The 26,115-nt window shown below is 54.2% G+C and overlaps 1 protein-coding gene across 1 annotated transcript in view; it reads left to right on the top strand.

Moving 5' to 3' along the window:
- Positions 1-4,111: 4,111 nt before the first annotated feature.
- The window catches only part of SPTBN5 (spectrin beta, non-erythrocytic 5), a 49,271-nt gene continuing 27,267 nt past the window's right edge, over positions 4,112-26,115 (top strand). Inside the window, 23 exon segments of the mRNA XM_027553618.1 lie at positions 4,112-4,272; positions 4,483-4,579; positions 4,582-4,649; positions 5,879-5,995; positions 10,044-10,201; positions 10,725-10,953; positions 11,769-12,400; positions 13,898-14,036; positions 14,151-14,383; positions 14,624-14,777; positions 14,865-15,065; positions 15,149-15,355; positions 16,691-16,811; positions 17,499-17,620; positions 17,707-17,907; positions 18,580-18,732; positions 21,822-21,952; positions 22,200-22,439; positions 22,728-23,003; positions 24,055-24,295; positions 24,450-24,589; positions 24,769-24,868; positions 25,599-25,769. Of these exon segments, the coding sequence (XP_027409419.1) occupies positions 4,162-4,272; positions 4,483-4,579; positions 4,582-4,649; positions 5,879-5,995; positions 10,044-10,201; positions 10,725-10,953; positions 11,769-12,400; positions 13,898-14,036; positions 14,151-14,383; positions 14,624-14,777; positions 14,865-15,065; positions 15,149-15,355; positions 16,691-16,811; positions 17,499-17,620; positions 17,707-17,907; positions 18,580-18,732; positions 21,822-21,952; positions 22,200-22,439; positions 22,728-23,003; positions 24,055-24,295; positions 24,450-24,589; positions 24,769-24,868; positions 25,599-25,769 (4,242 nt within the window). The 5' untranslated portion in view covers positions 4,112-4,161.

Here is a 26,115-nt window from a genome sequence, read left to right as displayed (position 1 = left end):
CATCCCTGTGACCCTTGTCTCGCATGTTCTCTAGGTGGGAGATGGGGGCTTCTTCAGCAGGAAAGCAGCTCCATCTGATGTGGGCAGAGGCCAAGTCTGGAAGCAGGCACTGAGGGAGGTTTATGCACCGACCAAGAGTGACTGGAAGCCAAGACTGGAAGGGACCGTCAAGGAGACTCTTCTGAGGCCCGGGACGGGGCATCACTGGGCCTCTCTAGCACCGAGGCTGGCCAGACACCTGAGGGTGCCGTAGTGCTAGGATGCAACCCCTGGCTGACTGGCACTGCTCTACCTCTTGCCATGCCCAGCAGGTGCAGAGCACCCATAGTAGACATCTGGAGTTTTCACACTGGCTCCCACCTACCCTTTTAGTGATCCAGACTGGAATTTCCTTCTACAGGCCACTCTCTACTTCCCCACCGTCAAACTGAACGGTGAAGTTTGGGGAGACAGATCCCACTCCTTCTTTCCAGGATGAATCCTGATTGGCTGAGCCAATTAGAGTATTTCATCTACCTGGTCACAGAAATGGTTCAGAAATTGACATGTGATTATGAGAGGTCCCTCAGACTTCTGTTCCAACTCTCAGGAAGATGTTCTGTCTTCTGAACCGTGCAGTTCAAAGAAGTGAGCCTATTGGCACAATATAAATAGCTGTGAGAGAAGTGCCCAGTGGTGCTGGAGGATTTAGGCTGGCAGCAGCTACCCCAGGGAGCATGAAGATGAAGGAGGCATTGAGAAAGGCAAAGGAAATCCAAACCTGTGGTGGCATCATTTGAGCTGCTGGATCAAACCTCACCTAAAGTTCTCCTCCTGCCAGACTTTCCAGTTACATGGACCAGTATGCTACGTTTATATTGTGTAAGCCCATTTGACTTGAAACTTCAGTTACTTGCAATGCAAACATTCCAAATCTGTACTGACCAACAGGATTTGGACCCAGGGGCTGCAGTCAGTCACAGCCCAAGAGAAGCTGGTCCTGGCATCACGTACAGTAGCTTTATTACAGTTGAACTTGGGAAAAAGATGAACAGTTTCCTAACAACCTACCCAACAACCTCAAATACAACCACCTCTGTTGAGATCTGTGTGCAAAGGGCCGTGCAGCTCCACCCTGTCCTCTGGTGCTCACATCACACGCGACGCCTGGGCCAAGGCTCTTAATGGGAGGTGAAACAAACTTACAGAGGCAGGAGGAAGAGGGACTTCCTAGAAGGAAAGGATTTCTTTTTAATATCGAAAATTATAATTGTACAGTATTGAAAAATATAGAACAAAATACAATTATTGGAGGGAAATTGCTCTACAATATCGTGTTGGCCTTTGCCACACATCAACCCAAATCAGTCACAGGTATACCTGTCTCCTCCTTCCTGAAACCCGTCCCATCTCCCACTCCATCCCACCCCTCTAGGTTGAGCTCCCTTTTTTAAACAGCAAATTTTCACTTGCTCTCTATTTTACACATGGTAATATGTGTGTATTTCTATGCTATTGTCTCAATCCGTCCCACTCTCTCCTTCCCCTACTGTGTCTACAAGTCTGTTCTCTATGTCTGCATCTCCCTTGCTGCCCTGCAAATAGGTTCATCGGTACCATCTTTCTAGATTCCACATGCATGCATTAATGTATAATATTTGTTTTTTCTCTTTCTGACTTACTTCACTTTGTATAATAGACTCTGAGCTAATCCACCTCATTAGGACTGACTCAGATGCATTCTCTTCATAGCTGAGTAATACTGAATATATGTACTACAATTTCTGTATCCATTCATCTGTCGGTGGGTGTCTAGGTTCCTTCCATGTCCTTGCTACTGTAAAAAGTGCCGCAACAAACATTGGAGTACATGCGCCTCTCGGTTATGATTTTCTCCGAGTGTATGCCCAGTAGTGGGATTGTTGGATCATATGGTAGTTCTATTCCTAGATTTTTAAGGAATCTCCATACTCTTCTCTATAGTGGCTGTGTCAGTTTACCTTCCCACCAACAGTGCAAGAGGGTTTCCTTTTCTCCATATCCTCTCCAGCATTTATTGTTTGTAGATTTTTTAAATGATGGCCATTCTGAAAGATGTGGAGGTGATACCTCATTGTAGTTTTGATTTGCATTTCTCTAATAATGGGCGATGCTGAGCATCTTTTCGGGGGTTTGTTGGCCATAGGAAAGGTTTTTAACTGGGGCTGTTATGAGACTGTGGACTGTGGGGCGCAGAAGAGACATTCTAAGCTGAGATAAGAACTGATGCTCAGATGTGAGCAGGAAGCTCTGGTCCCCACCTGGCAATGGGGAGTCTTGCTCTGTGAAGGCATGGTGGGCTGGGCATAGGCTGACATGGAGACAGGGTGCTGTGACGGGGACCTGCAGGGGCAGTGGGAGTAATCGGGTGGCGGTGCCCTGTGGAGTGCCCGCTTTTGGGGCATAGCAGTGACATCTGTTGGTGCCTGACTGGACCTGGGACAACAAGGAAGCTCAGGTTCATCCCAAGTGCTGGGAAGCCAGTCAATGGTAAGAGGGACCTCCCAGGGAGAGGACAAGGGTGGAGGCTCCTCTTAGATACAGGGGATCTGCCCCACCACCCAAGGGCAGCATGCCCCTCACTCCCAGCCACAGGCTGAGGTTCAGGTGTAATGGATCCCACCCAGCTCTGAAGGGCAGGCTGTAGCCCCTGCCCCTCTCACCGGCCTGGACTGTGAGGGACGCCTCCCTCAGGATGGTTGCTGGGCTTCAGGGTGGATGAATCTAGATACACAGCCTAGCCCCGTGACTGTGAGCAGACAGTCCTGTGAAGCCACCTGAATAAGAACTTGCTCTCCTTGTGTCGTGCAGTCCACGGTTGCAGCGGGAGGTAGGGGGTTGGAGAGAGGGGCTGGCTGGCTCCCCCACAGCCCCTGCTTCCGAGCCTTGGGCCCAGCCAGAGCCCAGGGAGCACAGGTGCTGGGGCCTCGCTGGGGCCCCAAAGAGTGAACACCGTATCTCTGACTCTGGAGGAGATTCTTTCATTCCTACAGGCAGGCTCTGCAGGTGTGGGTTACCCCTTTTCAGGGGGAGCCCCCTTCAGAAAGTGGCCCCCAGGTGGAAGGGACCCCTTCACGCAGCCCTGGTCTGGATTGCCTGTGTTTCCATCAAGCCTGGAAAGCCCAGCCCTGATCCAGCGCTTCCCTGTGGTCTGTGCTGAGTCGAGGATGTGGGGGCTGTGGCCCCACAGGCTCACTCACATCTCCGGCCCTGCAGGTGCTCACAGAGAGGCCCTGCTGGGGTGCAGAAGGGCAGCCTCAGCCTACGGTGTGGGTGCAGAAGCTCTCTGACCAGAGGCTCTTGAACCCAGACTGCAGCGCCCCCACCAGTCTGGAGCTCCCACCAGAAGCCAACTCGAGACCATCCCGTCTCTTGTGTCTTGGGCACCAGGACTCCACCCAATACTGAAGGCCTTAGCAGCAGGGAGATGATGAAGGAGGAGACCCTGGAGCATCGATCTGGAGCATTCTTGAGCCACCCCCTCCGGGCCCGGGCCACGCCCCGTGGCAGGTGGGAGGACAATGCCGGCTGTGTGCAGTCACCCCTGCCTCGCTGGCCCAAGAGGAGGGCCATGGCACTACCCCAGCCTCAGCCTCAGCCTCTCTTGACGTCTCTCCCTCCCCGCCTAGCCCCTGCTAACTGCCGTCTCCGATCGCCCAGCCAGGTCTCCTTCCAAGGCCTGGACATCAACAAGGTGAGCAGTTTCTTTTTTCCTTCCACCTGCCCTATTCATCCCGAGCAGCAGCAGCTGAATGCTGTGGCGCAGGGGAAACCTCTGGCAGCAGGAGCTCTAGAAGAAGAATCTGGAAAAGGGGGTGGGCCACTGAAGTTCAGGTCACCAACCAGGAGCCCAAGACTTTACCTGGCTAGATCCCAAGCTGCCCTCACCCACCAAACATGGGGCAATGGCAGGGAGGGGTCCCCTGTCCCAGGGAGTCATCAGAATCCACCGTCCTCCCCCAGCCTCCAGGCCCCCAATGTCTGCAGCTTAGGGAAATATCCAGTGGCCCCTCATCCCCAAAGGGCTCCGGGCCTGCTGGCCAGTGAGCCCCACAACCCCCAGCAGTTCCTTGGCACTACAGGGCACCTGAAGCAGGAGTCCAGCCGCAGACCCCAGGCTGGCTCTCCCGGTCCAGTCCTGCCATGGACTCTGCGTACGAGATGGGCCACATCCGCAAGCTGCAGGCGCGGCACATGCAGATGCAGGAGAAGACCTTCACCAAGTGGATCAACAATATCTTCCAGCATGGCCGGGTGAGTGCAGCTGGGCCCTCCCCACAGCTGCCTCCACTGTGCCCCCAGCTCCCTGGCAGGTGGACCCAGGGGGCCGACGGTGAGCTCAGCTGGCCAAGGCCAGTGATCCTTCCTCCAGGCTGGTGCACTAGGTTTCACCACCCAGGTCCTGGGATGGAGCAGACAGGAGAGGCTGGGCTGACCCTGTACCTATTCCTCATCCCCTCCCAGGTGGGCATCGAGATCCAGAACCTATGCACAGAGCTGGCCGACGGCACCCACCTGCTGCGGCTCCTGGAGCTCATCTCAGGGGAGGCCCTGCCACCCCCAACAGGGGCCGCATGCGCGTCCATTTTCTGGAGAACAATAGCCGAGCTCTGGCTTTCCTCAGGGCCAAGGTGGGCACTGGGGAGAGGGCTCCTGGGCTTGGTGCTGGGGTGGGTGGTGGGGACAGGCCAGATGACCGGATCATCTTTCCTGGGCTGGCCACAGGGCCAAACAGAGGGTCTGGAGCTGGAATCCAGGAGGAGCATCTGGGATACAGAGTCCAGGAAGCAAAGCCCTACTTTGCACAGTTCTCCCGGCTTAGAGAGCACCCACCTGGCTGGAGCTGGAACAACCGTTGTCCCCAGTGGGCAGGAATGAAATCTGCCTTTGCCTACAGTGAGAGATTGTGGAGTCTAAGTTAAAAGATTCAGTATACTCTTAACCTTCTCTTTTCATAAAGGAGGAAAATATTTTCCAGGCAAGGCCCATGAGCAGCTGGTCAGCAGATCTTAGATGTGAGGGTCAGACACAGGGGAAAAGCCTCAGACACTACTGAGCCAGGCAGGGAAGGGAGGTGGTGTAGGGCTGCCTGGGAGAAGCTGGACTAGACAGCCGGGAGTGGCCTCCACAAACAGGAGGGATCCTGAGAGGAAGGGACAGCCCCAGAGAAGTCGTCTCTAAAAGGAGAGGAGAGCTCCAGAAACAGGGATCCTCATGGCCCATGTCGAGGGGCTCTGCAGGGGTCATTTATATTGAGAAGCAGGAATTGGGAAGCCTGGGGGCTCCTGGCTTCAGGTACTGAAGCATGAGGTGGCTGAGTCTGCAGGATGTGAAGTTACAGCTGAAACTGGCTGGGCTGAGCCTAAGTCCTGGGATGTGGGTCACAGGCAGCCCCTTGGGAGCCTAGCATGCTGGAGGGAGGCCAGGGAGGTGAGAGGCCAGAGCAAGGGATGGAGCACTGTGGTCCCTAGACTCATGGAAGAACAGAAAGCTGCCAGCCACATAATGCCAGCCTACACTACTTGGTCCCAGGGCCAATGGCCTGTGAGCCAATCACCTCCTCTCCAGAACCTCCAGAAGGTGCAAGCACTGTAGCCCTTGTCAGAAGCTACTCAGTACCCTTCAAGCTCAGAGTCGTAACGTGTCACAGATATATAGCCTATGAAGGTGACAGCCTTGTCTCCATTATTGCTTGGAAAGCCTGGGTTTGCCTGGCCTTGGGCATGCCGGCTTCTCCCCTGGGGACCTCCTGGGTCAGGACAGACAGAACCCCTCCCATCCAGCAGCCAACCCTTTGGTTACTATGAGTCTTCTCTAGTACATGGGCTTTGTGGCTGAGGTCAGAAAAATATGCCCACAGGTGCCAATACCCCTCATTGGGCCAGAGAACATCGTGGATGGAGACCAGACGCTCATCCTGGGACTCATCTGGGTCATCATTCTGCGTTTCCAGATTTCCGACATCTGCCTGGACAAGGTATGTCTCAGCCCCCGTGCCCAGCTGCCCAGCCCAGCCCAGCCCAGCCCAGACCTGGCCTCCCCTCAGGGCCCTGGGGTCAGAGCAGTTCCACCTGGCCGTTAGGATGCCCACAGCGGATCCTCGTCATCCACACAACTACTATTCACTCTTCAGTCGCAGGCAAAGGATTCAGAGTGTCAGAGAGATTGTAATATGCTGAAGTAAGAACTGTTAATAGATTTATGGGCTTCAAGTTGGGTCTGGGACAAGTCATTTACTAGTGAAGGGGGCCAAGGTGCCTGCCCACCACCTGCCGTTCACGGCTAATTTATTGTTTTCTACTTGCAATTGAAACCCTGTAACTTTCATTACCCCCTAACGTACTATTGGGGAAATAAAACATACAGAGGAAGCCCAGCCCTGAAGGTTTCCAAATCCTCAGGATCCTGAAAACCAAAGAGATGGTTCCTCATCTTCCTCCATTCTCTCTCTCATTTTCCACAACTGGGTCAGGAAGAGTGAACACATAAGTCCTTATATAAATGTTCATAGTTCCATGGTTTCCAAAACCCCCCTAAAACTCAATCCCAGTAGGTTAGGAAAGCCAACTTGGAGCATGAAATCTTAAAGAAAAGAAGCCACAGATTTGGCTCAAATCCAGGAGGACCCTTGACACTCATGATGGGATGGTGACGCCCAGGAGAGCAGGGCCCTTGCCTGCCTGCATCCCCAGGGCCTAGCACCCATGTGGTGAATGAGTGGATGGATCAACTTCTAACTGACCTCAAGCCCTTCCAGGAAGCCACGCTCCCCTCCCCACCCCGCTAAGCCAGTTCCAAGTGCCCTGCCACCCCTTCCCTTGGGGGCAGCAGGTCTACATTGTCCCCTGACTGGCCACCAACTGGCCAGCTGGCTCTCTTGTCTGCAGCCAGCTCAGGCCCTTCTTCCTGCGAAACTCAGATGTGTCTGGGACCAGGCTAACCCCAGCTGCTCAGGGTTTCTGGGCTGGCCTGGCTCTGGCAGAGCCCAGCTCCAGGCCCTGGACTCCTTCCCTGCCCCTCCCTTGTGCTGCTGCATACTAGTCCCTTCTACCCAAGCTCCCAGGCCCAGAGGATGGGGAACGGAATATAACCTGCTGTGCTTTGATATTCTGAGTTTTGGGTTTTGTTTTTTTTTTTTGGAGTATAGTTGCTTTACAAGGTTGTATTATTTTATGCTGTATGTGAAGCAGCTATACGTATACACATATCCCCTCTTTTTTGGATTTCCTTCCCATTTAGGTCACCACAGAGCAGTGAGTAGAGTTCCCTGTGCTGCACAGTAGGTTCTCATTAGTTAGCTGTTGTATACATAGGAGCGTATATATGTCAATCCCAATCTCCTAAGACATTCTGAGTTTATAAACAGAAATTGGTGGAAGAATTGGAAGAAGGGAGTTCAGTTCAGTCACTCAGTTGTGTCCGACTCTTTGCAACCCCATGAACTGCAACACGCCAGACCTCCCTGTCCATCACCAACTCCCAGAGTTTACCCAGACTCATGTCCATTGAGTCAGTGATGCCATCCAACCATCTCATTCTCTGTTGTCCCCTTCTCCTCCTGCCCTCAATCTTTCCCAGCATCGGGGTCTTTTCAAATGAGTCAGCTCTTCACATCAGGTGGCCAAAGTACTGGGGCTTCAGCTTCAGCATCAGTCCTTCCAATGAACACCCAGGACTGATCTCCTTTAGGATGGACTAGTTGGATCTCCCTGCAGTCCAAGGGACTCTAAAGTCTTCTCCAATACCACAGTCCAAAAGCATCAATTCTTCGGCGTTCAGCTTTATTTATAGTCCAACTCTCACATCCATACATGACTACTGGAAAATCGTAGCCTTGACTAGACGGACCTTTGTTGGCAAAATAATGTCTCTGCTTTTTAATATGCTGTCTAGGTTGGTCATAACTTTCCTTCCAAGGAGTAAGCATCTTTTAATTTCATGGCTGCAATCACCATCTGCAGTGATTTTGGAGCCCCAAAAAGTAAAGTCTGCCACTGTTTCCTCATCTATTTGCCATGAAGTGATGGGACCAGATGCCATGATCTTGGTTTTCTGAATGTTGAGCTTTAAGCCAACTTTTCACTCTCCTCTTTCATTTTCATCAAGAGGCTCTTTAGTTCTTCTTCACTTTCTGCCATAAGGGTGGTGTCATCTGCATATATGAGGTTATTGATATTTCTCCTGGCAATCTTGATTCCAGCTTGTGCTTCTTCCAGCCCACCATTTCTCATGATGTACTCTGCATATAGGTTAAATAAGCAGGGTGACACTACACAGCCTTGACATACTCCTTTTCCTATTTGGAATCAGTCTGTTGTTCCATGTCTAGTTCTAACTGTTGCTTCCTGACCTGCATACAGGTTTCGCAAGAGGCAGGTCAGGTGGTCTGGTATTCCCATCTCTTTCAGAATTTTCCACAGTTTATTGTGATCCACACAGTCAAAGGCTTTGGCTTGGTCAATAAAGCAGAAATAGATGTTTTTCTGAAACTCTCTTGCTTTTTTGATGATCCAGCAGATGTTGGCAATTTGATCTCTGGTTCCTCTGCCTTTTCTAAAACCAGCTTGGACATCTGGAAGTTCATGGTTCATGTATTGCTGAAGGCTGGCTTAGAGAATTTGAGCATTACTAGAGTGTGAGATGAGTGCAATTGTGCGGTAGTTGAAGCATTTTTTGGCATTGCCCTTCTTTGGAATTAGAATGAAAACTGACCTTTTCTAGTCCTGTGGCCACTGCTGAGTTTTCCAAATTTGCTGACATATTGAGTGCAGCACTTTTACAGCATCATCTTGCAGGATTTGAAATAGCTCAACTGGAATTCCATCACCTCCACTAGCTTTGTTTGCAGTGATGCTTCCTAAGGCCCACTTGACTTCACATTCCAGGATGTCTGGCTCTAGTTGAGTGATGAAGAAGGGAGAAAAGGAGAGAAAAAAGGAGATGGGGACTCCAGGGTATGAGGGGCAGGGGAGGGGGTGGAGGGAAGGGGAGGACCACTGCGGGCAGGACAGGGACAAGGAGCAGAAGGCGGGGAAAGAAGTGGAGCCCGGGAGGAGGCGGGAAAGAAGCGCTGAGTAAAAGAGGGATGGGGGGGAGGGGTGGGAGGTGAGGGGAAACGTGCGGAAAATGAAAGCGGCAGAATAAAAGAGATTATCAAGGAGACAGAAACCAGCTGTAGATGGTCATTTCCCAGTCTGAAGAAGCCATGTGTGAGGGAGGCCTTGTGAGGCGGACGGATGGGCTCCGCATGTCAGAGGTTTCTAGGTCAGGAGAGACCCTCCCCTAATAGCCGGGGGACCCCAGGCAGTTTCCTGACCCCTCTTACTGCACCTGCTGTGCTTCCTGAGAATGTAGCTACTAACAGTGCCTACCTCTGGGGGCTGTGCCAGGGCAGAGCCATGTGTGTGGGCTGTGCTGGCAGAAAGCCCATGGTGACCTGGAGTCGGTCTAATGAAGCCCAGACTCAATTCCGTGTGGCCCAGGGTTGGTTAGCACAGTGCCCGGCCCAACAGAAGGCTGGAGAGGGATTTCCCTAATGGTCCAGTGGCTAGGACTCTGCCCTCCCAATGCAGCGTCGCAGGTTTGAGCCCCGGTCAGGGAACTAGAGCCCATATGATGCAACTAAGAGTTCACGTGCTATAACTGAAGATCCCAAGTGCCACAACTGAGACCTGGCACAGCCAAACAAATAAATATTTTAAAAGAAAGGAAGGCCGAGAGAAATGGGAGCTACCGCTGCTGTCGTCACCAATTGTGACTCAAAACCAGCTGCTCAGAGGTGACAACTTTCAGGCTGCCCCACTTCTTTGTAAGCACAATATTTCTCTCGCACCCCCAATCCCTGGCCAGCACAAGTAACAGCAAGTGCAGTCAGGTGCTCTGAAGGACAGGCCGTCCACACCGCCTCCAGGTGGGGGAGCAGGATCGCACTGTGCCCAGCCTGCCTCTCCCACAACCTGCGGCCTCTGCGGCCTACCCACCTCCCATCCCATGCCTGCATGGTGACCGCTGTCCTGTCCTTCCAGGAGGAGTTTGGGGTCAGCGCAGCCCTGCTGTCTGCCAGGGAAGCTCTGCTGGTCTGGTGCCAGCGGAAGACTGCCGGCTATGCCAACATCAACATCACGGACTTCTCCCGCAGCTGGAGTGACGGGCTCGGCTTCAGTGCCCTCATCCATGCCCACAGGTGAGCGTGTGGGAGGGGACCCAGCACCTCCAGCCCTGGCTGGCCTGAGGCAGGCCTCTGCTTCCTTCTCAGAGGCCTTCCACCCGCTGAGCTAACTGCTCCAGGACTTGGGTCTTCAACCCACCCATTATCCCATATCCTTCTGGCCCCTTAAACTGGGCACAATGCTAGAGACACTGACTCTGAGCTCCTGATCTGTGATACCCCTCCCCCCTTCCATAGAACTAGCCAGGTTTGCCTCTGACCCCTGCTGTCCTCTACTCTCTGTGTCCCTGATTGTCTTTTCAGTCCGCTCTCTGGCAAGCACCTGTCCCTTTTGGAGCTTCCCCCTGCTACCCAGGAGGCTGAGCCCCAAGCAAAATTAACCCTCCCCTCTCCCAGTCCTATTCCTTGAACCAGGGCCTTAGATCATCATCAGGGGGAAGCTAGTGCCCAGCAAGGTGGGAATGACCCTCTTAACAAGTCCACATAAAGCTGAGCAGTCCCTGATTCTGGTGAAGAGCTCTGCCCGCTCTCTGCCTAGGCCAGACCTGCTTGACTACAGCTCCCTGCGTCCCGACCGCCCGCTGCACAACCTCCGCTGTGCTTTCCACGTAGCTGAGCAGGAGCTGGGCATTGCTCAGCTGCTGGATCCAGAGGATGTGGCAGCCCTACAGCCTGACGAGCGCTCCATAATGACCTACGTCTCCCTCTACTACCACCACTTCTCCCGCCTGCACCAGGAGCAGACCGTCCAGAGGAGACTCACAAAGGTTGGGGACAGAGAGAAGATGGCATTGAGGAGAGGCGAGGCGAACATGGGCTCCGGGGTCAGCACACCCTGTGCCCTTTCCTCCCTGTGTGACCTTGGCCACATCATCTAGCCTTACTGTGCTTCATCTGTAAAATGGGAGTGATGATGCCTGGGTAACACACAATTGATTCTGGGTAACAGAGGCTGCTGGGAGTGCTCAGGGAGCATGAGCAGACTTCCTGGCATTCAGGGAAGCTGGAGAGCAGCACCTCTCCCTGCCCCTCCCACTCCCTCTCGGCTCTTAAGTTGTTAAGCTCCTTGTGGGATTAAAAGGCACAGAGAGCTGGACTCTGCAAGGACAAGCACGGGGCAGCTCTGCTGGGCCGAGTCCATGTTTCTGGGGGGCTTTCTTACCCTCTGGGCACGATGGCAGAGGCTGAGGCCTGGGAGGGTTGTCCTCAGGGTTGGTATCTCAGCTGGGAGTGGGGGAGGTGATCCAGGCCAAAGGCTCTGAGTTGCTTTAGGGGTGTGGGGGCCTCAGGGAAGGGAAAGAAGAGCACCTCCAGTGTTGAGGCCAAATGGGGTAAAATAAGATAGAGGAAGGCAGGACGGAGCCCCACTCCCGGGTCTGAGTGTGGAATGGAAGCAGACCTGCTTCTCCAGGGGCTGGGAGCACCCCCACTTCAGCGTATCTTCACCTGAGAGCAGGAGTTACTGTGTACCTGGGCAAGCCTGGCTGGTACTCAGCACCCAAAAGAGGAAGGCCTCCAGGACCTGGAAGCCAGGGTGTGCCCCCCAGGTGCTAGTCTGAGCCCTTCCTGTGTCCTCCACCAGATCCTGCTTCAGCTGCAGGAGTCAGAGGCGCTGCAGACCCAGTACGAGGAGCTGGTGGCCGACCTGCTGTGCTGGATTGCAGAGAAGCAGGTGCAGCTGGAGGCGCGGGATTTCCCAGACAACCTGCCTGCCATGCGCCAGCTACTGGTGGCCTTTGCCTCCTTCCGCAGCCAGGAGAAGCCACCGAGACTGCAGCAGCGTGGGGCCACGGAGGCCCTGCTCTTTCGGCTGCAGACAGTCCTCCAAGCCCAGAACCGCAGGCCCTTCCTGCCACCTGAGGGCCTGGGCCCTGCAGAGCTGTCCCGGTGCTGGACAAGCCTGGAGCGGGCGGAGGCCTCACGGAGCCGGGCCCTGCAGCAGAGGCTCCTACAGCTAGAGCGGTTGGAAACCCTGGCCCGGCGTTTCCAGCGTAAGGCAGCCCTCCGGGAGAGCTTCCTGACAGACACGGAGCAGGTGCTAGACCGGGCCGCAGCCCCGCTGGCCAGCCCGGCCATGCTGGAAGCGGCCGCCCAGAGGCTGGGCATGCTGGAAGCCAGTATCCTGCCCCAGGAGGGGCGCTTCCAGGCCCTGGCCGAGATTGCGGACATCCTCCAGCAGGAGCGCTACCACGGTGGGACAGAGGTGGCCAGCAGGTGAGTCCCGGGCATGGGACAGTCTTCAAAACAGGCTAAGGCCTTCCTACCATGCCCCTCTCGTTGCAGTTGCCCACTCCTGGTCACAGAGGTGGGGGTGATTTATAGGTTTGGGGCTCCCTTTTAAAAGATCTATCTCTTGGGAATTCCCTGGCAGTCCAGTATTTAGGACTTGGCACTTTTACTGTCAGAGCCCAGATTCGATCCATAGTCAGAGAACTAAGATCTCGCAAGATGCATGGCACAGCATAAATAAATAGATAAAAAGATCTAGCTCCCACTGATGCCTAAAATTCCAACCTCTGTAATTGATCCCTTTGGTAAAGCACTGTTCTTTCTAAATAGCCTCTTATTAATTTATTCACTAAAACTAAGCATTTATTGAGTGTCTACTATGTCCTAAGTACTGTTCTAGGTGTTGGAGATTTAGCAGTGAAGAGGGCAAATAAAAATCCCTCCCCTCATAGAGCTTGTATACTACTAAGGAAAACACAAACAGAGATTTTAAAAGACAATAAAGCAGAGTAGGGGCATATGAGGTGCCAACGTGGGCAGAGGGAGTTACACTGAGTGGTCAGAGGAGGTTTACTTTTGAACAAAAACCACCCGCTCAGTGGACACGAGCTTGGGTAAACTCTGGGAGTCGGTGATAGACAGGGAGGCCTGGCGTGCTGTGGTCCATGGGGTTGCAAGCAGTCGGACACGACTGAGCAACTGAACTAAAAGACCAGAAAGAAGTGAGAAACCATAGAGATGTGATGACGGACTATACTAGGGCAGTGTCCCAAAGGGGCACATGCCTGGCATGTTTGGAAAAAAACGTGGAAGCCAAGTGAACAATTTGTAGTTGAGATCAGGGAGGTATGGAGGCCAGGGGTGGTGGCAGAGATCCTGCCGGACCCTGCAGGACACGGTAAAGACTTGGTTTTTACTCAGCAGAAGATAGGAAATCATGGCAGGACTTGAGCAGAGGAGTGACATGATCTAACTTTTATTTTACAGTGATCATTCTGGATGCCATGACAGGAGTAGACTGAAGGGACAAGGGCAGAAGCAGAGAGAACAGTCAGGAAGCTACTGCAGTAATCACTTAGAACAATAGAGAAGTGGGGGTGATGAGAAATGGAGGGGTTCTGCCTTTATTTTGAGTCCAAGGGAATTTGCAAACGGATGAGATGTGGGATGTGAGAAAGCAAGTCATCCAGTTCCTGGCCAGGGCACTGGGAAGGATGGAGTTGCAGTCACCTGAGATGAGGACTGGAAGGAAGGCTTGGGGGTCAGAGGAGGCCTGAACCTCCCAGACTCTCCTTCCAGTTTTTCTGCCTGTTTCTAAAAGGCAGGGACACTGCCCCTAGCACTCCAGGTTAGGATGCTCACAGCCCCAGCCACAGTACTCAGGTTCCTCCAGAACAGACAAGTCCCCCCACCACCAACTGCGGACCCCAAGCTTCCCTGCCATGGCCCAATGTACACCACCCTTATTCTCACATCCCCCAGGCAGCTGGAGATCACCCAGCGCTGGGAGCGGCTCCTCCAGCGGCTCCAAGGGCAGAGGAAGCAGATAGCGGGCATGCAGGCTGTGCTGAGCCTGCTGCAGGAGGTGGAGACTGCCTCCGACCAGCTCAATGAGCTGCAGGTGGGCCCTGGACCAGTGGACCCCTGGGGGAACATAGCAGCATGCACCAGTCCTGGCATTCATGGGGACCCAGCACTCTGGGACGTTAATGACCACTCATCTGTCCCTGGCCAGGTGCTAGTCAGCTCCATGGCCTGTGGGCAGAAGCTGACAGAGGTAGAGAGGCTGCTGCAGAGGCATGAGCTGCTGGAGGCCCAGATCTCAGCCCTTGGAGCCCACGTGAGCCATCTGGCCCACCAGACGATGAAGCTGGACTCTTCCATGGGCACTGCTGTGGAGGTGCTGCAGGCCAAGGCCAGGGCGCTGGCCCAGCTCTACCAGAGCCTCATGTCTCTTGCTAGGTCCAGGTAAGAGCCCACCCAAACTCCTCTACCCTCTCCACAACTTTTCTGTAATCCAGATTACCTCCTGCCCAGGTTTAAACAGTGCTGCCTGGTGACTTCCTGTACCCTGACCTAGTCTCCTCTGTTGCATGATCCAGGGACAGGAGAGCTCCTATCTAAGGGGAGGTGTCTGGGCCTGGTGGGGAACCCCTCCCCAAGTCCCATCACTGCCCAATCCCCTCCGTGGCCCTTGCCATCCCTCAGGAGGGCCTCACTGGAGCAGACGCTGCAGCAGGCAGAGCTCCTGCACAGCTGTGAGGAGGAGGAAGCCTGGTTGAGGGAGCATGGACAGCTGGTGGAGGATGCGTCCCCGGGCCCGGATCTCAGCCAGATCGCAGCGGCCCTGCAGAAACACAAGGTGCTCTCTACCTTGCATCCTGGCTCTTGCCCTCTCCCTGCCATCCATCCCTTCCCTCACCCAGCTCCCTCCTCTGTGCTCCTCCAGGCCCTGGAAGCCAAGCTCCATCGCCACCAGGCCGTGTGTGCTGATCTCGTGCAGAGGGGATGCAAACTGGGAGCCTGCGGGCCCCCAACGGGGCCGGATCCCTGGGAGCGGGCTGAGGTGGTGCAGGGCATGTGGCAGCGGCTCTGGGCCCGGATGGATGAGCAGGGCATGAGGCTGCAGGCGGCCCTGCTCGTCCAGCAGGTAGCAGGGCAGTGGGAACTGGGTGGCCGGGCAGGGAGGGCAGGGTCAGCCCATGTGTGCCCAGCCTGCCGTCCTCCTCACAGTACTTCGTGGACGTGGCGGAGGCAGACTCGTGGCTTCAGGAGCAGCGGTCTACACTGGAGAGTGCATCCTTTGGACAGGACCAGGTGGCCACCGAGGCCCTACTGCGGCAACACCTGCATCTGGAACGCTCTGTGCGCGCCTTCGGGACCGAGCTGCGTCGATTAGATGAGCAGGCACAGGTGGCCACAGCCCAGGCAGCACTCCTGGTACATAGAGACAGGACAGGGATCCAAACCCATGGGCCCCCGACACCAAGTGTGCACTGCGCCCTTGACCGCACAGTGTGGAAATGAGGTGGCCTCTGTGGCCCCTGACGTGCCTTCCCCTGGGGTTGGAAGTGCCCACTCCTCAGCATCATCTCCCCTGCTGTCCTAGCCCAGAGATAGTAGAGTACTGTCTGCCCATAGTTGGAGGACATCAGAGGGTGGTTAGGCATTGCTCACTTCGCCCACAAGTTCCCAGGCACTGATGAGTTTCCTCCAGCAATGTCCCTCTACTTTGACCACCAGGCCTAAGGTGGCCTTTCCCCCTTCGGCCCTATTTGGCTGTCTCTCTCCTGACTAGGCCTTTTTAGGCTTTGGGTGGCCAAATCACTACCCTAGACTGCTTTCTGAACCACCTCCCTCAGTTTATTGAGCCTCCAGTTTAAAAAAGAGAAAAAAAAAAAAAACACATACCTACATGTTGGGCAGGATGGTTCAGGCCTCTGAGGGTATGCAGTTTCTTTCAAGAAGCTGTACATGTAGCTCAGGATGTGTAAATCACAGCCCTCAGGTCCTGCGCTCACGTTTGGTCCGTCCGCCCTCATCCCACAACTGAAGCGACTTAGCATGCACACACCCTCATGCCAAGGAAGCTCCATGTCCCGGGTGCGTGCAGACCTGCTGCATGGGTCCTCGTGTCTTGGAAAGGGCCTGGTGGCATAGTCGGTACCGATCACCAAGACCAGACTACCAGGTCTGAAAGTTCTGTGGTTCTAACTTAGCTGAGGTTGAGCTATCTCTTTTCTTTTGCATTTATTCCCTGGACCATATAATCAACAATTTTGGAAAACAGAACCACAACATGTTAGCAGTTGTCTGGTCCAGCCCCCTCTCTTTACAGATGAGGTAACTAAGGTTCATAGAGGCCAAGTTACTGCCCTCACACCTGCTGGAGCGGTTGCCCAGCCCCTGCCCAGGGCAGAGACAGCCCTATCCGTATCCCTATCCCTCCCTCCCTCCCTGTGTGGCTATAATGTGTAACTCCTGGCACTGGCATTATATGAACACATGCTGCTTTTGGTATTGCTTTCTTCTGTACTATGTGGCTGCCTTCTCCAGTCTGAGTTGTTTAAATGAATGATGGGAGGCACCTTATCCTTCTTTTGTGGCCTCTACTGCCCAGCCAGCCCTGGCATTGATAGAAGGCTTAGTTCTAATCTCTGGCATTTTCAGACCCTTGCTTTGCCCGGTGGTGGTGGGGAGGTACAGAGATGCCCCCTCTCCTGTGGGTGGGGAGTCACTTTGGCAGCTAAGCAAAGCCTTCCCTCCTCCATACAGAGGGAGCCCCCAGAAGGCTGGAGCAGAACTGATGGAGATGTCACCAGGAGACCTCAGGATGGGACCCAAATTTTAGCACTGCGGGGCAGCCCTCAGATCAAGACAAGCTTCACCTACAGAGGTATAAGGCCAAGACCCCACATGAGCACCTTAACAGAGCACCAGCAATCTGTGTGGGTCTTGGGGGCATCCAAAGACTGAAGGGAAGAAGTTAAGGAGAGGAGGAAAGATATGAAGCTGCCTGAAATTCTGTTTTCCTTTGTTCCCCTCCCTTTCCAGTCTGTCTCTGTGCCTCTTCCTTTTCCTCAACCCCTGAGTGGCCAGCCTGGCTGCTGCTGCTGTGATGTCTGACCCCTGCCCGGGCCAGAGACACAGAGGGACAGAGACCCCCCTATCTGGAAGGCCAGCCTGGGCTCCCCGCGACCTCTCTATGCCCCAGCTCCTGCCACCAGAGCCTCTTTGCCTCTGCCTCTGTAAATGCTTACCAAGCTCACCTAGCCCTTGAAATCTTTCCCGACAGCCCCAGCCTGTTCTGGCCGTCTTCCACCCCCTGGGCCCCCAGAGTATTCATTTCACACACTGCGCGTTCTGCTTATCCATGCACAGTCCTGGGAAGTGTCCTAGGTCTGTGGGCATAAGGCCTTCAGGAGCTCAGGAAGCTCTGGCCCTCATCCTCCTCTGGCCTGCAGGGCTCCTGGCACAGGACTGAGTCATGAATAATCCGCCCCCCTCCCATCCCCACTGGCCAACTCCTGGCTTAAGAAGAAGCACAGGGCCAGTGTGGCCCTGAGAACCTGTGTTCCCACAGGCACGCAATTCACCCAGCTCCCAGGAGAGGCCCAGCAGCCCCCACACCAGATGGACCCCAACACCCCAGGAGGCTGCCAGGCCACAGTGGCCCTCAGGCACATCATGGGACAGGAAGCTCAGGTATAGCTGCTGGCCCACCCTGCCAAGCCTTCTGCTCCTTGCTGGGAGCCCTTCCAGACATGCTGACCTCTGTCCTGTGGGCACAGGTGGTGTCTGCCCTGAGCTCTCCGAAGATAGGCCCAAGAAACCCAGGGGCCTGGCGTGAGGTTTTCTGCCACTCTGGTCTGTGGCGCACCCAGAAGATGACCCTCCCAGATGAGCCTGACCCTGGCTTTGACCCCAACACCATCCTCCAGACACAGGACCGCTTGAACCAGGACTATGAGGGCCTGAGGGCCCAGGCAGAGGTAACACTCCTTGTTCATGGAATGTTTGCTCCCTTAGTCTGGATCCTGGGCCATGAGCCCAGGGACAGAGCGGTGACAGGACGCGTTCCCTGCCCTCGAGGAGCTTGGGTCAGGGCAGAGAAGGTGTGAAACAAGTCATTAGACGGATCTGGGTGCAATGGGAGCATGAAGGGGAGGTCAGGTGAGGGCGGGGAATCGGGAGGCATCTCTGAGGGATGGATGTTTAGGCAGAGACTTAAACAATGAGAAGCTGAGAGCAGGTGAGTCAGGGGCATGGCAGGGGGAGATGGTGGGGAAGAGTGTTCTGAGCAGGACCTGGGCAAAGGCAGGAAAGAGGCCCAGTGGAGGAGCGAAGACCAGGGTGCCTGGAGCACAGCAGGGAGGCCTGGGAGCAGCTAGAGGAGAGCCTGCAGAGGAAGGGGCGGGTGGCAGGGCCAGACTCAGGGAGAAGCGCAGATTGTACCCAAGAGCGAAGGATGTGAGTAGGATAAGAGCCACGAGCACGCTCTGCCGGGCCCTCTGCCAGAGGGTGGAGGGCCCAGCAGTGGGACAGGGACTGTTGCTGGGCCTGGCCTTGGATTCTGCGGGTTGGGAGGTGATGGAGGACCTGCTGTCAGCGCCGCATGGCAGGCACTGGCCCTCACCCCAGCCTCTGGGCTGGCCTGTCCTCAGCGCCGCAGGGCCCAGCTGGAGGAGGCCGTGGCCCTGTTTGACTTCTATGGCTCATGTGGGGAGCTGCAGTCCTGGCTGACCAAACAGACAACGCTGTTGCAAATGCTGCAGCCCGAGGCCAACAACTTGGAAGTTATGCAGCTCAAGTATGAGGTACCTTGCTGCTGAGGGGGGTCTTGCCTGCTTGGCCCTGCTGCTCTGATGATTCCTGTCCTGCTCCCTCCTCACTCCTCCTGCCTCTCTCTTATTCACTCCTGTGCTCCATGTCAGCTGTGGGCCTGTCTGGGAGGAGGGAGAGGAGGATTTGGCCTTGAATTATTTTTTTTTAATTGAGGTATAATTAGCATTTAACACTGTATTTTTTCAGGTATAATTAGATGTCATATATCACAAAATGACCACACTGTAAATCTAGTAACATCCACCAGCATACACGCACAGTAACAAAAGTTTTATTTTATAAGTGTGTGCCCTTCACCCATCTCACCCACTCCCCATGCCTCCCCTATGGCAACCACCAATCCATTCTCTGAATCTATGATCTTGGGTTTTTTTAAATCACATATGTAAGTAGGATCATATGGTGTTCGTGTTTCTCCATCTAACTTATTTCACTTAGCATGATGCTGTCAGGGTCCATCCATGTCATCCAGATTGGCAAGATTTCAGTTCTTTCTTGGGGCTGAATAATATTCAGTGCTCGTGTGTGTGTGTGGCGGGGGGCGGGGGGCGTTTTCTTTGTCCTTTCATCCACTGATGGACGCTTAGGTTGTTCCCACACCTTGGATTTTGTAAATAATGCTGCAATGAACATGGAGGTGTATATATTTTTTGGAGTAGTGTTATTTTCTTCAGATAAATACCCAGAAGTGGAATGGCTGGATCATGTGGTGCTTCTATTTTCTATTTTTTGAGGAACATGCATACTGTTTTCCATAGTGGCTGTACTAATTTACATTCACACAAGCAGTGCACAGGGGTTCCCTTTTCTCCACATCCTCACCAACGCTTATGTATTGTCTTTTTGATAATAGCCTTTCTAACATGTATGAGGTGATATCTCAGTGGTTTTAATTTCCATTTCCCTGATGATGGTGATAAGCATCTTTTCATGTAACTGTCGACCATCTGTATGTTTGCTTATTTTAAATTGTATTATTTGATTTTTTGCTGTTAAAATGTGTAAGTTCTCTGTACATTTTGGATATTAACCTTCTACCAGATGTATGATTTGCAAATGTTTTCTTCCATTCTCCCATAGGTTGCCTTTTCATTTTGTTGATGTTTCCTTTGCTGGGCAGAAGCTTTTTAGCCACTTGTTTAGTTTGTTTTTATCACTTTGCTTTTGGTGTCAAATCCAAAAAAAATCATTACCAGACCAGTGTCACGGAGCTTACCCCACCGTGTTTTCTTCTAGGAGCTTTATGATTTTAGGTCTTACATTCAAGTCTTTAATCCATTTTGTGCTAATTTTTATGCATAGTATTAGAAAGTGTTCCAGTTTCATTCTTTTGCTGCCAACTGTCCAGTTTCCCCAACACTATTTTTTAAGAGACTGTCCTTTCCCCAGTGTATAGCCTTTGTAGTCTATAGCTCCTTGGTCATCAAATTAATTGACCATATATGCATGGGTTTGTTTCTGGGTTGTCCGTTCCATTGATCTATATGTCTGTTTTTATCCCAGTACCATGTGTCTGCCTGCAATACGGGAGACCCGGGTTCAATCCCTGGGTTGGGAAGATCCCCTGGAGAAGGAAATGGCAACCCATTCCAGGATTCTTGCCCGGAGAATCCCATGCACAGAGAAGCCTGGTGGGCTACAGTCCATGGGGTCGCAAAGAGTCAGACACAACTGAGCAACTTCATTCACTTCACTCACCATACTGTTTTGATTTACTATGCCTTTGTTAAAGAGTTTGAAATCAAGGAGCATAATGCCTCCAACTTTGTTCTTTCTCAAGATTGCTTTGGTTGTTCGAGATCTTTTATTCTCCCATACAAATTTTAGTCCTCCAGTCCTTAAGCATAAAATATCTTTCTATTTATTTGTGTCTTCTTTGATTTTTTTTCATCAATGTCTTATAGTTTTTAATGAACAGATCTTTCACCTCCTTGGTTAAATTTATTCTTGTGCTGCGCTAAGTTGCTTCAGTCACGTCTGACTCTTTACAACCCCATGGACTGTAGCCCACCAGACTCCTCTGTTTTGGGATTCTCCAGGCAAGAATACTGGAGTGGGTTGCCATTTCCTTCTCCAGGGGATCTTTCCAACCCAGGGATCAGATCCACCTCTCTCATGTCTCCTGCATTGGCAGGCGGGTTCATTACTACTAGTGCCACCTGGGAAGCCCAAAATTTATTCCCAGATATTTTATTCTTTGGGGTGTAATTGAAAATTTAATTTCTATACACTAATAAGGAACTATCATAAAGAGAAATGAAGAGAACAGTCCCATTTTCAATTGCATTCCCAAAGAATAAAATAAAAAAATTTTATTCCTAGGTATTTTATTCTTTGGGATGCAATTGCAAATGAGATTCTTCTCTTCATTTCTCTTTCTGATAGTTCCTTATTAGTGTATAGAAATTGAACATATTTCTGTATATTGAGTTTTGTATCCTACAACCTTACTGAATTCATTTATTCTAACAGTTTTTTGGTGGAATCTTTTTTAAAATTTTATTTATTTATTTTTGGCTGTGCTGGGTCTTTGCTGCTGCTCAGGCTTTTCTCTAGTGATGGCGAGTGAGATCTACTCTAGTTGTGGTGTTCAGGCTTCTCATTATAGAGCCTTCTCTTTTGTTACCGACTGTGGGCTCCAGGGCATGTGGGCTTCAGTAGTTGTACATGTGGGCTCAGTTGTGGCTCCTGGACTCTCGAGAACAGGCTCAGTAGTTGTGGCACATAGGCTTAGTTGCCCCATTGGCACATGGGATCTTCCCCGAGCAGGGATTGAACCCGTGTCTCCTGCATTACCACGTGGATTCTTTAGGGTTTTCTATATATAAAATCTTGTCATCTGCAAATAGTGACAGTTTGGCTTCTTCCTTTCCAGTTTGGATGTCTGGTCTTGAATTTTTAAAGGGCTATCCCAGCCCTTTAAGGACACAGACCCCTGTCCTTCCAGAGGGATGCAGATCAAACATCTCTGTAGCAGTGCATATCTGAGGTCATTCCTAGTATTAAGGGGACTGTAGGAAGAGAAAAGGCCTCCTCCAGGCCTGGAATCTCCTTTCCCTAGAACTTCCTCACTGCCCTGGCTGTGGGAAGAGGCCTCTGGACTGAGGTTAACAGCTCCGCTGAGCAGCTGAAGCAGAGGTGTCCTGGAGGTTCCCCCCAAATCCAGCTACAGCAGGAGGAACTGAGCCAGAGGTGAGAATGAAGCGGGAGTGCTGCTGAGTGGGGAAGGCTGGCTAGTGCCCAGGCCTGAGTACCTGCTTACCTGACTCCTGAGATGCCAGTAAAGAAAGACTAGAGGCGTCAGGGATGGGAAGAGAGGGTATGGGGACGGCCGGCCAGCCAGCTCTTGTCACGCAAGCCTTGACCAAGGCCCCAGGTTGGATGGAGAGGTGTCCCTGTGACATGACATCCCGGAGACAACCCTGTTCCCTCGGCCCAGGTGGGAGCAGCTGGAGGCCCTGAAGAAAGAGAAGGAAACGCAGCTGGTGTGCACAACGCACGTGTGCAGTTTTCTGCAGGAGTGTGGATCCACACGGGTCCAGCTGCAAAACCTGGTACTCCAGCTAGAAAGCTTGGAGCTGGGGAACTCAGAGGATGGCCACCATGTTCTGCGAGTGGGCCAGCAGAAGATGCTGGTGCTGGAGAAATACATTCGTCACCTGCAAAGGGCGGCTAGCAAGTATGGCTGGGATTCAGCACAGCAAAGCCCCGAGCAAGGCTCTGGAGTGGGGAGGAGGACAGAAACTGAGGTGGGAGGATGGGTGGGGTATGCCATCGGAAGGGCAGGGCACAGATTGGGAAACAGTGTGAGAACATGCTCATGGTGAACAAGAGCCACCCATGCTCGCTGCCCCTCCATTGAGGGTGAGGGGGCAGTTCAGAGTTGCCACCACTTGCCCTGGGGAACATACACCTGAGCCCAGGGCCAGGGGTGGGGCACTGACTGGGCGGTGGGTCCTGTCCACAGGGTTGAGGAGATGGCCCCGGCCGAGAGCCCGTCCCTGCAGGGACACGTGGAGACACTGCAGGGGCTGCTGGAGCGAGTGCGGGAGCAAGTGGCCCAGCGGGCCAAGGCCCGGGCCCACCGGAGCTTCCTGCAGGAGAGCGAGCGGCTGCTGCTGTGTGCAGACAGTATCCAGGCCAAGCTCCACAGCGAGGAGGAGGCGGTGGATGTGGCCTCAGCCCAGCGGCTGCTGGGGAAGCACCGAGACCTGCTGGAGGAGATCCACCTGCAGCAGGAGAGGTCAGGACGAGAGGGCAGGTGGGGCATGCATTAGGCTGGCCCTGGCCTGTGGGGACGGGGCACCAGGAAGGGACAGATGGGGAGCGGCGTGTCACCAGGGGCGTGGCCCAGGCTGGTGTCCGTCTGGCGCCTAAAGCAGGTTTACAAAGAGGCAGGTGAAACCAAAGACTGGTCAGACATCTTGCATATGTTGGGGAGGCACCCCGGGCAGAGTCTGAGCTTCCTGGAATGTTCTATCCTGTCCAGGCCTGGCCACGCCCCATGCAGGGGAGCCTGGGGGACTGCTCTGTCAGGGTGGCTGAGCCACCTAACCTATTCTGGGTAATACAGACCCCACAGTCCCCTGGAGCAAAAAAAATGGCTCAGCCTCTTGCTGCCCAGGAGTAAGACAACACCCTCCTCAGCACAGCGATGTCTCCCCCCGTCCTGCAGGGGTGGGTGCAGTCTGCGGCCTGTGCCACATAGGAAGGAGCCCTCAGGTGGCCCAGTGGACCCTGAAATGCAGCCCACCCCTGCTAACTAGATGCTACCACCCACTTGAGGGCTGCACCAGCTCAGAGAAGTAGAGCCTTTTCCTAATTCACATGAAGGTGTCACTTGTTCTCAAACTGTGAGCCTGGGGGGCACACCCGGCAGAGGGGTCGCTGCCTTTCCTAATCACTCTAGGCTTCACCCAGGCTTGCGGTGACCCCACAGCCAGGTATGTAGGCGGTCTGAATGATTTCTTCTGGGTGCGCTGCCCAGCTGTCCGCTGGCCTGGGCACTGCCATCATCAGCATGGCCAGCTGGAGCAAGGTGTGACATGCAGGGAGCATGGGAACTAGTGAGTCCCAAGTCCTGGGCTGGGCTTGTTACGTTTGCTGTCTCACCAGTAGCCCAGAGCATAGCTATCCCACAGGATGAGTGGACCCCCGGGGCTTACCCTGGGGTTAACCCTGCCAGTCACCCTTACCTCAGAGCTCCCGGATGAATGAACTGTGTAGGCCAGAGGAGAGGAAGGTTGGCCCAGGGAGCAGACAGGGTTTGACCCTCTGCCTGTCATCCTGGACAGGCTGCAGCAGCTAGAGACTCAGGGCCAGCCCATGGCAGCCTCGGGCTCCCCAGACTTCCGAGAGGCAGCTAGTACCCTGAGGCTCCTGGGCCACCAAGGCCAGGAGTTGAAGGCCGCCTGGGAGCAAAGACAGCAGCAACTGCAGGAGGGGCTGGAATTGCAGAAGTTTGGTCGAGACGTGGATGGTTTCACTGCCTCCTGTGCCAACCATGAGGCCTTCCTACAGCTGGACGTCCTCCAGGTATGGAGCTGGGGGTGTGCAGCTGGGATGCGCCTTCCCCAGGAAGTAGGAGCCTGAAGCCAGGCTGGGCAGGGAGGCCCCTGGGTTGGCAGTAAGTGAGATGGTGCTGACCACTCCCCTCCTCTCAGCCTGACCCCAGTCTCTCTGTCTCTAGGAGGGTGTGGTGGAGGCCCAGAGCCTGATGCAGAAGCACCAGGAGTGTGGGCGGCTGCTGGATGCCCTTGGCTCTAGAGCAGAGGATCTACGGGCACGTGGCAAGAAGCTGGCTCAGAGCCGACACCCCGCTGCACACAAGTAAGCCTGGGCCTGTCTGGACAGGGCCTGCGCAGCCCATTACCCTGAGGCTGGGAGAGTGCCCAGGGAGTGAGGGGACAGCAGGGTGAACCCTGGGCTGTGGTGGGTCCAACCCTTGTGGTGGGCCTCAGGTAGATTGGAGCCTCCACCTACCCTCCCCGACTCCACCTGCCCTGCAGGGTCAGAGAACAACTGCAGAGCATCCAGGAGCAGTGGACCAGGGTCCAGGAGAGGAGTGAACAGAGAAGGAGGCAGCTGCTGGCCTCCCTCCAGCTCCAGGTGAGGGGCTCCCCCCCAGCCCCTGCCCCAGTGCACGAGACCTTCCCGGGAGGAATGCCTCAGAGTCCGCTGCTGAACTACAACTGTGCTGTGCGGGGCACTGCAGTTTACAAAGCACTTTCCCACGTGTTTACCGACCCTCCCAGCACCTCTTGTGAGATGAGTATCATGACTCTGATTTTTCCAGTTGAGGAAAATCAAGGCTCAGGCCACACTGCTCAGAGACAGGGCTGGACCCAAAGTCTAGGCCCCTCCCTTGGCCAGCTGCTCCCCAGCCCCAGCGTTTCTGGCCATGCTCCAGGCTCTTGCATGGGCCCTGGGCTCCAGCTGCAGAGCTTGACTGTTGGATGTCTGTTCTGCCCATGATGGGGGCTCAAACCTGGGCTAGTCCACAGGCCTCCTGGACACAGAGGGCCATCCCTGATCTGATGTGCTGAATCAGGGGGCTCCTGGCCAAACGCCCCTCCTCTCTGGGCACTAGGCACTGTGAGGCCAGACCCTGATTCTCCAGGCTTCTTTCTGCTGCTTTCCCTGAGACGTTTTTCTCCCCATCTGTTTCTTTGTTCCCACTTGGGAGCAATAACCCCTCCCCCCACCTCTCCTGCACCCTAGGATTGGCTCCTCAACCTGCTCTTCCCCTTGGGGCACCCTCAGACCCCTCTTCCACAAGGTCCTCATACCAGCCTTCACCACACTCTGTAATAATCACCCTCCCCTGGTTCCTGGGCAGGAATGGAAGCAGGACGTGGTGGAGGTGATGCTGTGGATGGAGGAGAAGGGGAAGGTGTTGGTGGACGAGCCATCTCGAGAGCCCAGCAACATCATGAGGAAACTCAGGCGGCACGAGGCAGCCACGCGTGAGCTGGCAGCCACCCAAGGGCACGTGGAGGGCCTGCAGCAGGTGAGGGATGCTGGGCCCAGGGTGTGGGGCCTGCTCAGCTTCATGTTTCTACTGCAGGAAGGATGGATCTCACTCCCCAGAGCATTAGCATCCCCTAGCTTCCTCCTTCACTCAGCGGGCAACCCCGGTCTTAGCACGCAAACCAGCCCAGAGAGCTTTTCTCGTCCCTTCCACTCAAGTCTAAGAGGCAGCCCCCGAGCCTCCTGCCTCCACCTGGACACGGTCCTCCCACCAGCTGTCCAGTGCCTGCTCACGCCACACTATTTCCAGGCATCAGAGGAAAGCCCTCCCGCCAGTGCCCACAGATCTGGGGCCATGTGAACAGATGGAGGCACCCTTGCGGCCT

The sequence above is a fragment of the Bos indicus x Bos taurus genome, chromosome 10 (assembly GCF_003369695.1).
Source record: "Bos indicus x Bos taurus breed Angus x Brahman F1 hybrid chromosome 10, Bos_hybrid_MaternalHap_v2.0, whole genome shotgun sequence".
NCBI lineage: Eukaryota > Metazoa > Chordata > Mammalia > Artiodactyla > Bovidae > Bos > Bos indicus x Bos taurus.
Note: the sequence above shows the minus strand (reverse complement) of the source record. Positions and strands in the feature narration are given on the sequence as shown.